Source organism: Oncorhynchus gorbuscha, linkage group LG11, assembly GCF_021184085.1.
Source record: "Oncorhynchus gorbuscha isolate QuinsamMale2020 ecotype Even-year linkage group LG11, OgorEven_v1.0, whole genome shotgun sequence".
Lineage (NCBI taxonomy): Eukaryota > Metazoa > Chordata > Actinopteri > Salmoniformes > Salmonidae > Oncorhynchus > Oncorhynchus gorbuscha.
The window spans coordinates 25189647-25202344 of NC_060183.1; the positions used below are offsets into that span (position 1 = coordinate 25189647).

The 12698-nt window shown below is 46.0% G+C and overlaps 1 protein-coding gene across 4 annotated transcripts in view; it reads left to right on the forward strand.

Moving 5' to 3' along the window:
• Positions 1–12136, forward strand: part of ntn2 (netrin 2) — a 61410-nt gene extending 49274 nt beyond the window's left edge. For 3 of the 4 annotated variants that reach the window (XM_046369090.1, XM_046369089.1, XM_046369091.1), the window contains exons 5-7: positions 3226–3282; positions 7504–7581; positions 7831–12136. In XM_046369090.1, the coding sequence (XP_046225046.1) occupies positions 3226–3282; positions 7504–7581; positions 7831–8222 (527 nt within the window). In that variant the 3' untranslated portion in view covers positions 8223–12136. The remainder of the gene's footprint in view (positions 1–3225; positions 3283–7503; positions 7582–7830) is intronic. The other variant, XM_046369092.1, reaches the window with a different exon arrangement.
• The last annotated feature ends 562 nt before the right edge of the window (positions 12137–12698 follow it).

Sequence of the window (12698 nt, forward strand, 5' to 3'; positions counted from 1 at the left end):
TACATACTGGAATACCATTACCATTTTACATACTGGAATACCATTACCATGTTACATACTGGAATACCATTACCATGTTACATATTGGAATACCATTACCATGTTACATACTGGGGAAAACGTACCATACTGCAACGGTTCCCAGACTCAGGTCTACCAGCATCGGGGAACATCCTGAGGCTATTTCTATTTCTATGGACACAAGCACTGTTCATAACACACACTGTTCATAACACGCACTGTTCATAACACACACTGTTCATAAAACGCACTGTTCATAACACGCACTGTTCATAACACGCACTGTTCATAACACGCACTGTTCATAACACGCACTGTTCATAACACGCACTGTTCATAACACACACTGTTCATAACACGCACTGTTCATAACACGCACTGTTCATAACACGCACTGTTCATAACACACACTGTTCATAACACGCACTGTTCATAACACATACTGTTCATAACACATACTGTTCATAACACATACTGTTCATAACACACACTGTTCATAACACACACTGTTCATAACACACACTGTTCATAACACGCACTGTTCATAACACGCACTGTTCATAACACGCACTGTTCATAACACGCTGTTCATAAAACGCACTGTTCATAAAACGCACTGTTCATAACACACACTGTTCATAACACACACTGTTCATAACACGCACTGTTCATAACACGCACTGTTCATAACACGCACTGTTCATAACACGCACTGTTCATAACAGAAACTGTTCACACCCCTCTTGTTGGCGGAGATTCAATTTAGCAGTTTTAGAGCTTATTTCTTGCAATTCTACACATTTAGTCATGGGGTGTAGGGAACATTTTACAGTTTTAAAGCTCCTTTCTGTGCAATTCTATACATTTTGCCATGTCTAATGTGCATTCATGTGATATTTGACTGACTCAAACATTACAACAGAATGTATGGTCTAAAAAAACCTAGCTGACACGGGCTAGTTGATCTGGACATTTCTGACACATTATAGCTCTCTAAGGTATGCAATGACTGGTTTGACAAGAGGAAAACTGTTGATGCATTACCCAATTTCAAAATGACACCTTGTGCATTCGACTATTATAACTTTCAAGAGTAAGTTGAATGCCGGACTGAGTTCCCCCGCTGCCGACTCCTATCCCCCACAGTTTGGGAACTACTGCATACGAGAGAAACCATGAACCATGTACCAGCTCCAACGAGGGGTTTACAACCACACATGTAACATGGCAGGTACAGCTGCTTCATTCCCGGTCTCATTTCTATAGCCAGGTAACAACATGGTGGAGAGTCATGTTCCCTGGGATGTCACAAGCTAGCTATCCCATTAGTGGGTTTACATGAGTTTAAAAGCTAATTATGATAGATAACTCAGGTACACACTGCAGCACTCGGTTAGCATGAGGTAAGCTAGCCCATCCATGAATCCACCATTGCCTGTGTTCGATTAGAAAGTCTGAGTTTTGTCCCGCAGATGAAGGCAGGTCATGGTGGTCTGGTCTGGGGTAGATTAGTGCCACCCTGAGACCCCAGTACCTGATTACCGTTCAGGCTTTAGCACCGTCACATGCCAGTACAGTGTGTGTGTGTTTATGTGTGTGTGCGTGCTCTGTGAGTGTGTGTGTGTATGAATTAGATCACTGGTCCACCGCCTGCGGGCAGGAGGAATAGAGGGCAGCTTGCCATCGTGCTGTGCCATGTGGTTTGGCACAACTCTCTCACACACACACCAGGCTTGTGTAACCCTGAACCAACCACACCAAACTATGGTGTACCACGCCAAGCCATGCCGTACCCTACCCCGCTATGCCACGTCGTGCCACATGGTGCCATGTTGTTGGTCTCACATTGGTGTTACAGAGCAGATGGCGGAGGGCAAAAAGGAGAAAACAATAGCGGTCGCGGCTGACAAAACCAATCAGATACTTTCTGAAAGACACCCAGTGAGGAGAAAGAGTGTTTCTTGGCCTCAGTGTGTGTGTCAGCGCGTGTGTGTATGCATATGCCATCTGAGGTTTCCCCTGTGAGCCAGAGAGCATCTCTTCCCAAAACGCCCTCCATTTGATTGGTACTATCATTCCTCCCCGGTCAAGCCCTTCTGCCCTCTAACACAGTACGACACAAAGACCAGGCGTGCTAACAGCCAATTAGTATGATAACACTGCCCCTCATCTGAATATCCCTTTATCATCTCAATATCCACTCTCAACCCTCCACCTTCAGAGGAGTGGCCCACAGCTTGGCGTGCCTTTCACCAGCTGCTCTCCTTTCCTCTCGGCCTTTACCAAGCAGTCCAAAGCTCAATGCCCTATTTGTTGTTCTTGGTAGGGGTGTCCATAATTTCGAAGCAAGCCAACTGTCACTTGCCTCTCAAAAACGCTCTTTCCAGGAAGCTCCTTGTCTGTTTGTTTGACTCCAACCCGGTCCTCCTCCCTCTAACTCCCCAGTCGAAAGGCAAATCCCTCTGGGTGCACGCTAACGATGCTAAGCCAGCGTCCCAATCATCCTGTTGTTGTTATCATTGAGGCAGTGGATTTGTTGTTAGCATTCGAATTTCATCGCTTTGCATTAGCATTTGTATTGAAAAGGGGGCCTTCGTTGTGGGGGGAATTCTTTAAGAATGTAATTATTTTGGCTTTGGTGGAGACTGGCGAGGGGTTCTGGTTGAGCTAACCAGGCGTATTGAGGGAGTTTGCATCTGTCTGAAGGTGGCTCATCCCATGTCCCTGTTTGAATGCATTGATCTCTTACACCATGGTGGTGCTATTTTCAGAGGAAGAGAGTTTGGCTCAGACAAAGTATGCTTCTACTGTGTGTGTGTGTGTGTGTGTGTGTGTGTGTGTGTGTGTGTGTGTGTGTGTGTGTGTGTGTGTGTGTGTGTGTGTGTGTGTGTGTGTGTGTGTGTGTGTGTGTGTGTGTGTGTGTGTGTGTGTGTGTGTGTGTGTGTGTGTGTGTGTGTGTGTGTGTGTGTGTGTGCGCCAATATCAGTATCTTTAACACTGTGTTTAGGTTGATGTTTCCCCCCCCACCCTTCCTCTCATTCTACCTACGTCAAATAACTGTGATTTAATTCAGGCATACTTTATTGGCTTGACCACAGATGCAAAGAGTAGGCATATGGCCAGCAATTACACCATGTCTACATATAATGCATAAATTGTTTCCATAAAACTCTAGTTAAAACTGTGTGTGTGTGTGTGTTTCAGAGATCCCAGTGGTGAACCCTACAGCCATGGTCAGCAGCAGCACAGAGGAACCGGCAGGTTAGTCACTCCCCCACCCTACATCCCACACCTGACACCTGTGTAACATTTTAAAAAACACAACCTTTTTAATATTTCTGGCCTCCATTTCTAAACTGGGTTAATAAATATTCATGGAGGGGGTGGGCCTCTCTTTTGATATTCCGTGAAGAAACGACTGCTCTGGATCCAAGTGAGATTTTCCATTGTCTTAAAACCTGCATTCTTGGCACGACGTCTGCCTGCTAGCCTTTAGCGAGTTAGCTTTGCTCCGCTGTGCTTGAAGTCCGACTCCAGCCGAACACAAAGCCTACGGAAAGGCTGCAACAGAAGTGATTAGTTGCAGTTTGCTACCCCGGGGAAACTTCGACGGGGAACTTTCGAGGCGTGAAAAGAGTGTTGGCGACCGTCGTTTTGGGGGAGAACGTTTTCCGCCTCTGACTCCTGGCAGTCCTCACTCCATCCAGGCTCTCTCCAGTCAATTATTCCCCTCCCGTTATTTAACGCCTTCGCCTCCCCGGGGGAATTGTGGCCCGGTGTTGATTTGGAAACGGTGATTCATCACAGGCTTTAACTCAACGCCGTGGCGACCACAGACGTACCTCCCACAACGTCAGGACCCCCTCCTTAGCTTTCACGGTTGATTCGGCTGAGACACGGCCCTCTCTGGAAGGCCCAGGCCAGAAGAGATGTTCTGTAAGGCCTGGGACTTCTCACACTGCAGGGGATGCATGCAAACTAGCCAAAAGGGGGGCAAATGAGTTGAGCGGGAGTGCTTGATGTAGAATTTGCTATATATCTAAAGATCTAGGATCAGATCCTATCCCCAATCCTAACCTTAACCATTAGGCGGATGGATTTTAAAAAAATCCTGTATCAGTACTAAGGAGTAACATGTACCTACCGCAGAGGGAGAGTTTGTGGGAGGAAGGGATTTAGACTGGTGACCTTTGATAGCTAGCCAAAGACCGACTGGGTCTCAACTTGAAGGAATTGCAATATGTCTAGCTCGGATGTGAAAGTTGTGGTGTCACCTTATTAGTTTTTCTAGCGGCTCACACTACCATCAACTGCCAGACCACGGCTAACCTAGCCCACTGATAGGTCTAACAGCTCCGCCTTGCCCTCTGATAGGCTAGGTGGAATTTTCCCCACATTGCTTACACCAACTTAGTCTCTGCTTGGGCTTGTAACCCTCACACACACACAGTACACTCCTTTGTGTGTTTCTGCATCCTTGGGAAAGGGCTTTTCCACTGTGAAAAACAAATAAGAGCAGTTCTTTATCGTTAATTCATCACCACACAAGTGTACAACATACAGGATCATTTTCTCTTCCATCTCTCCTTTAACCCACACCCCATATACCAACCAACCTCTCCTCCTCCTTAGGGCACTCAGGTACCCAAAACCTGAAAATGTGTGTGTGTGTGTGCGCGTGTGCGTGCGCGTGTGCGTGCGTGCGGGGGCGGTGGACGCAATTTGTCATTGTCACGGCACTGTGAAAAGGGACGGGGGAACAAGGGTAACCGGAGCCTCCGAGTCGATTGTGTGTGTTTTCAGCCGTGGCTCTTCTGGGTCAATAGGCGATTCATGGGGTCTTTTCCAGGTGAATGCCCATCAGTAAGTGACTCTTCATGGGAAAACACACACCACTGATACCAAGGGCTGCACGGCTTGCCACTGTACCAGGGTACCACACACACACACACACACACACACACACACACACACACACACACACACACACACACACACACACACACACACACACACACACACACAGACACATATACATACACACAAATACTGTATATACACACACACATACTAATGTACAAATATATAAACATACAAACACATGCATTTATACACACACACACAAACACATGTATATGTACACAATACAAAAAAAAACATTTTGGAGCCCAAGATCCTATGGGTAAAAGCTAGGGAGCAGGATTAACTGTCCTTTTCTACTTGACTGTCTGGTTGAACTGCTCTAGCATATCACTCTCTTCACTCCTGTAGATGGACATTCAACAGATTTATTCAGCTCTCCCCATGACTGATTCAGTGTGGCCTACTTCATCAATTCATTCATTGCGCCCTCTCCCTAACCCACACACATTCACACACCCACGCACGTACACCAAATCCTCTCTCTCTCTCTCTCTCTCTCTCTCTCTCTCTCTCTCTCTCTCTCTCTCTCTCTCTCTCTCTCTCTCTCTCTCTCATCACAGAGAAACATGCACAAACACACACGTTAACCCAGGTATGTTTAACTGAGGTTTATTGAAAGCTGCTGTGAGTGAGAGGTAAAGGAACTAGGCAGCTGCTCTGGCCTCTCTCTCCGCTTGTCGCTAATAAAAGCTCCATCACTCTAATATACGGGCCAAGCCTCCCTGACATTTTTACTGGTTCCTCGGCCCCCTCTCTCTCTTTTTCTCCTCTTCCTGCCCTCGCCTGCTCCGGCTCTCTCCTCGCAACACGGCTCCCTCCTCGCATGCGACCGACCCTGAAACCGTTTTTGGGGGGGGGGCATATTCCTGTGAGCGATCACTTTTATTTTGTTTGTTTTGGAGGAGGAGTCCGCTTCCCTGCACAACTTCTGAATGATTTTACTTTGAAGGACACTAGAGAGACTGAGACCAGGGAGACCGCATATACCAGGACTCACGTCTTTGTGATTTCACGCTAATGGCAAACGAAACCCGGTGTCTTCGGGACCTTTGCGCGTGTCCCCTTCAAAAGCCAGAGTAAAATTCAATCGGATACCAGGCTCTCTGGCATGTTAACTAGAAAACAAGACTGGTCAGCAACTCTGTTCCTCAGTGACCTTTTAAACCAGCGCTATATTGAAGTATCCAACCCAAGAAGGTTTTATAAACCCAAAACAAGTACAGCAAAGAAGTGGTTTAATGAACATGTTTGATCCTTTGTCCCATCTCACAACTCCCACTGCAGTGACATTAAAGCCAATTGGCCATTTTAATAGTGAGTGCCCCGTCATAGCTTAGGGAGAAGTTCTACCACAGAAGCTTACATTGGGTTGTTCCACAGCACCACTGGGTGTTACGTTGTGGTTTGGCTGGCCCACATTATTCACTACTTTGTGTCCATTCATGTGTGTTTTCTCATGTCCTATATGGATCTGTAAGGAATCAATTCAACCAAACCTGTATTGCGGTATGTACAGTCGGTTGTTTTACTGCAAATGTTTTTTTCAACCGCTCTAGTTCACACACCTATGACCCAACACCCACCATTCAAGTCCCAGAGAAAAGCGCATCGACCACAGAGCAGCTTCATCCTCCTCCATACGTACAGCAGTCAGCTGTGTGGTCTCTCTCTGGCCGTAGTCTCGCAGCCATGAGGCTGCTGTGGGCTACTCACAGCCATCCAGCCATGACCACTTCCACCGCGCTCTGTCTTTTCTCAGAGTCCCCCAAAAGGCAGGCAGACATGTCAAATGGAACACTTTTCCCCCTCTGTAATATTCCACCCACCCACGACTCCCCCAGCGGTTATTGCAGGGGCTTACGTGTGATTTGTATAAGGTCGTATATTACTCCAGCAAATCCGACCAAACCTAACATTTCCTCTATCCAGCCGCCTGTCTCAGAGTCCTGGCACTCGTGCTGTGTGTGTGTATGCATACCTGTGTGTTTGCATGTAGGTGTGTGCGTGCATGTGTGTGTGTGTATGCGTGCATGCATGTTTGTGTCTATTTTGTGTGTGTGTGTGTGTGTGTGTGTGTGTGTGTGTGTGTGTGTGTGTGTGTGTGTGTGTGTGTGTGTGTGTGTGTGTGTGTGTGTGTGTGTGTGTGTGTGTGTGTGTGTGTGTGTGTGTGTGTGTGTGTGTGTGTGTGTGTGTGTGTGTGTGTGTGTGTGCTACATGCATTTTTATGTACCTCCTTTGTGTGTGTATAACACAGTGTGTAAACGTCTCAAGTGTGTAATTATTCCTAGAATGTAACCATGTCATCATGTTCACTTTATCATCTCAAATGTGTAGCTGCTGTGTGCGGTTATGTGTGTAATTCTTCTAAGTGTGGATCTGTCCTGTTCTGTGTGTAATTGTCCCAAGTGTGTAATTCCCAGCAAGTTGGACTCCAAATGTAAGACTGCCTAGTGTGCAGGTAGCCGGTGTTTTGAAAAAGGGAAAATCCCGCACACATGTAATTGTGGTGCATCAACTAAAAATGTATCCGGTGTTTAAAATGTGTTTTTCTTTTTTCAGCAGATTGTGAATCCTATTGCAAACCAGTGAAAGGGAATCTGAAGATCAACATGAAGAAATACTGCAAGAAAGACTATGGTGAGCGATTGAACAACTGAATGCATCCAATTTATTTGTCACGCATGAAAAAAGTAGTACCCGTACTAGAACAGTGAATTATAACAGTAAATTGCCAGCCCATCAGTCCGAAACATGATTGTTAGTAGCTATAAGGTATTATATGTTACTGGCTTTTTTTGCTAAATAGTATTTTCAGTTAGTTTACAGTTTTGTTAGGACTGTACCTGCATAAGTTGTAATGGTTGGTTTGTCTGTGTGCCATATCAGCGGTGCAAGTCAACGTGCTGGACATGGAGACGGTGGGCGACTGGGCCAAGTTCTCGGTCAACGTGGTCTCGGTCTACAAGAGCCGCGGCGAGCCACTCAAACGGGGCGACAACGTGCTATGGATCCATATGAAGGACCTGGCCTGCAAGTGTCCCAAAATCCAGATGAGCAAGCGCTTCCTGGTGATGGGCACCAGCGAGACCGGGCCGGGGGGCCCTGGGGCCGGGGGGCCCGGGGCTGGACCAGGGGCTGCTGGGGCTGCTGCAGGAGCAGAGCGCGTAGGGCTCCTGGCCGATAAGAACAGCCTGGTCATCCAGTGGAGAGACGTTTGGACGCGGCGCCTCCGGAAGTTCCAGCGCAAAGAGAAGAAGGGCAAGTGCAGCAAAGCATGATGGGAGAGAGAGCAGCGCATCCTCAGCCAACCCCCCCATGACCCCACCCCTACTCCTACCTCCCCACGACCCCTTCCTAGCTCTCGGCTAGTTCGCAGGATAGAACACGAACCCCCTAACCCCCCTAAAAACCCTGACCCCCCCCCCCAAAAAAAACCGGGGTACACTGCACATTACAGACTGCATGTATACTACCTGTTTAAGGACCACTTTGTGTATATTGTATAATTATTTCCTTTTTATTTTCTGTTTTAATCATGGGACTGTGACTGTCTTTTTTCTATTGGTCTGCCTTAAAAAAGGGACCATTAAAAAGGGTACAAAGTGTAGACGAGCGGATACCATTCCCTTTCTCGACAACGACAGCGAAAATGTCCACACTCCCCCACACCCCTGCCCTCTCCCAATCCCCCTCCCCATTCAGACTGCTTCAGTCCTCCCCTCCTGCCACCATGTTTTAGTGTTTTGAAGCTATCAAAGCTCACATTTCCCATTCTATTACCAGGAGTATCCATGGAGCTCAGATAATCAGAGAGAGAAACAGATTTTTTAGTGTTGTAGCAAAGTGTCCCATGCAGGGGAGAAGACAAACTGCACAACCTCAGTTCGTCTGCCTCCTCCACCCACTGTTTCACTGTCTCTAAACCCTAACCTTTCTCTACGCAACTGAGATTACTGGCCTAGAGTGGCCATTTTGTCTTGTACTCCTATTCCGTAGGTAAGATATCTGTAGACATGAACTCTCTGCAGTAGTATCTCTGGACCAGAACCCACAACCGCTGCATCCTCATCCTCAGAGGATCCTTCTAACCACAACAAAGGCTGTCCCCACAGGGGCCTTCTCCAATGCAAAACCTCACTTCTACCACCACTGCCATTACAATATATATACAACTTCAGACTGAGGCATCTGCTACTCTTGTCTAGACTATACAGCTGTTGACAGTGACCCCACCGCTCACTCACTGATTCTACTGCTCCAGTCATAGGCAGACAGTGGCACTGTTTGGACACTGGCAAACACTAAACCCTAATAATGTTTCTCTTTTATTCTATATTCATGTACTTCTGCTCTCAGATTCCTATACTTCTACAGACCCCACTGTCTCACTATCTAAGTGAAGACCCCCCCACACAAGCCTTCTCACCACGAGCAGGAAATGGAATCATGCATTACTATCTGACTCATGTGAAGAAAAAGAATATTGAGCGGGACTCCAGCAGAGTGGAAAGTAGCCAGCTTCAGAACAGAACAATGCCCTTGATACTAGGGAAACTTTTGGCGGGATATTTTGCTTCATGTCTTCCACTGTTTGTTGATAGAAGGTCCTGCGGGTGTCATTGTGTGACCGATATCGTTTGTTGGTTCAATTCTATTATTTCTCTTGTCTTTTAAATGTTTGCCACTTTCGACAAAGTGTCCAATGACGGGCTAGTGATCGCTTGCCGAAAGAAGAGCTCAAAATAAAGAGTGCCATTTCACGAAGAACAGACAAAGGTTGGATTAAGCTCTACCTTTTTAACTGTAGTTTATTGACAAACTGAAAGAGTCCGGAACGTTCTAGGCTACATACACACTGCCTGATTGTATTATGATGCGATAGTCTACTTCAATCCTCATGTCTTTGTATGTTTGCATGTTTGTGGTTTGGCTGGTCCGTCCGATGCGAAGCGAAAAATTTACAGTAAGCAGAGCATGGAATTAACAAATGTTAACATCACAAATCCAGAGGAAACCTCCTTAGTCATCTCCCCTCATTGGCCTTGCCGACATTTCCCTCTCTTCGTTGGCCAATAATGCATCAGCCTGTTTCTAAATTGAATCAAGAAAATGAGAAAATCAGGACAAAAACGAAACCACAAGGGAGCGTATGTTTGCTCTCAAAGTTACTGTTTTGTCTTTGTCCTTAGTTCATTTTAAAAGCGTATTACGATTGATTTCAAAAATAGAACAATGTAAACACATTGTGAAGGGGTAATGCTAGCTAACTGTTAGCATGCTGATAGTAATGTCACGCTAGCGGTTGGTTGGCTGCAGTGCTATGTTTGGTTTGTCACATTTCCAAGCCCCTCAGAAGAGTGTCTCTCCCTCTCTTGTCAGGCCCCAGTTCCTTTATGTTCTGCAACATGTGTGTTTCTGTGTATTAGATACACTGCATGTCCAAAAGTATGTGGACACTAATTTGAAGGGACGACCACATACTTTTGTATATGTAGTGTACGTGACAGTAGTAGGACAAAGGCAGCCAGCCACAGTCCTTCAGTGGTGAAGGTCTTGTTTTCATTTGCTGAAAGAATGTATATAAATGAGAAAATGTCAAATGTAAAAACCGCTTAAAGACACATGGTATGATTGTACTTACTTATGAGATTATGTCGTTAAAGCTGAGAATGTAGACCGAGCGTTGTCATTCTAAAAAAAAGAAGCGCTGAATGGATTTAGAAGTTGTTCACATGAAGGTCTGTCTGGTTAGATTGTAGGTTTTATGTGTAACAGTTGTGGGTCCTCCCTCATATGCGTCAATGTTTGCATCATACAGTATTCATTCAACATGTCGCGTAGCACAGTGCTCTGAAAACCAATCCAAAACCAATCCATGACCAAAGTGAACTAGGTTGTTTTCCATACATTTTGGTGTAATATGTAACGTTATTTCTTAGAAAAGCAAAGAGGTCAGACGGAACCACTAACATTTCCGAGTAAAAGTAGCGTTTCCTTAGAAGAATTCCCAGAGATGGAATTTCACAAAAATGCAGAACCAAATCGTCTGACTATTTATGTATTTGCGTCCATGACGAGCTGTCAAACAGGTAGTCTTACAGTAGCCACCATTTCTTGGCCTGGTATGTGGGGAAAGCATGGGCAGTTTGATGGATGTCCAAGTTACGTGTCCAGAACCAACCCGCTTCCACGCAGGGTTATACTGCACTGTCTACAGTGCCGAGTAGCTCAAGTGTGAACCTCAACACTTCATAATACTGTATAGCCTGGTCCCTGATCTGTTTGTGCTGTCTTGGCAACTCCTACAACTCCTATGGTAATTTTCCAGAGGAGTTGGCCAGACACCACAAACAGATCTGGGACCAGGCTATGAATAATATCCAGCAAGACAAAAAAATCACTATACTTTTTCTCCCTTTACCTCAGTCTCTATTTTCTTCCTCTTTTATCTGTGCCACCCTGAATATTGGACTACAGATAACAAGCTTTACTAAACCCTGCTGATGTTATTTAGAAATTTAAACGTACATCTCGAAAGCATTTTGTAGTCTTCCTAGGGTGAGCCACCCTGTTGCTTTACTTAACAAGCCCCACAGCTTGGCAGTGGAACCAGGATCGTAACTTGCTCTCTTTGTTCCCCTCCCGCAGTATTTATAACCTCCACAGGTGAGAGAGAGAGAGAGAACCAAGGTTAAGGGAGTTGAAGGAGAGAGTCTGCCCATTGGGTATAATGTGGACTAAAGTGCCAATACTTTTTCTGTCATTGTCTTCGTAAAGCCAGTAAGTAACAAGCCAGAGAGACAAGCTAAATTATTATACGTAGAACATTTTAAATATATATCAAAGCCCAAAATGATTGCAACAATGACTGTAGACTTACTGCTGCCAGGTGTTATGAAATATGTGAAATCGTGCTCAAGAAAGCAAAATTCTATGAAATGTCTCCCCATTTGCCAGAAGCCCCCTCCTGTCCTCATGACATTCTGTTCACAGAGTTACACTACAGAGCACCACTCACACAGACAATGTCCACCTGCCTTCTGAGGGCCGATGGGGTGTTGCCTTCCGCTCCATGCACCCCCTTCCTTCATCACTCATGTTATTATGAAGTCTTCCCTGTACATTTTCCTCTGATGCAATGACCACTGACTTTTTAATCGTAAAATGACAAATAAATTATTAGTTAATGAAATTTGTGTATCGTTTGTCATTTTGAGGATTATGCAGCAGATCTAGATCAACGGCTGCTTATGCTGCCATCGGGGCCCAGACCCAACTGTCTGTGTGTGTGCGTTTCCATGTGTTTGGTGCATGTGCTCTTATACTGATGACAACATGGCTAGTCAAGTGGCCTGTATTGTAACCTTTCTGATTTTGGGTGCTGCACTGGGCTGAGAGTCTGATCCTGCTCTGGTGTTTTTACTCAAACTGAAGACGGGTCAGACTACAGTAGGTGGGGAGACTAGGAGTGAAGTAGGGCGGGGAGGCTGGGTGGTTCCCCAACCAGGGCAGAGCAGGAGCTGAAGCTCTGAAAATAAACAGTGGGGCAGCACCCGCTCCCCGCCAACCCTCACCTCCATCTCAGTCCCCCCACCTCCACCACACCTCAGAGGAAACCCAACACCATTGCCTGGGACATGGCAGGAAACTCCTCTCTCCTCCCCCCTCCTCTCTCCTCTTCCCCCAGCCTCCTCTCCTCTCTCCACCCTCTAACCAAACAGGCCACAGCCATCCTTTTAGTTAATTACAGGAAA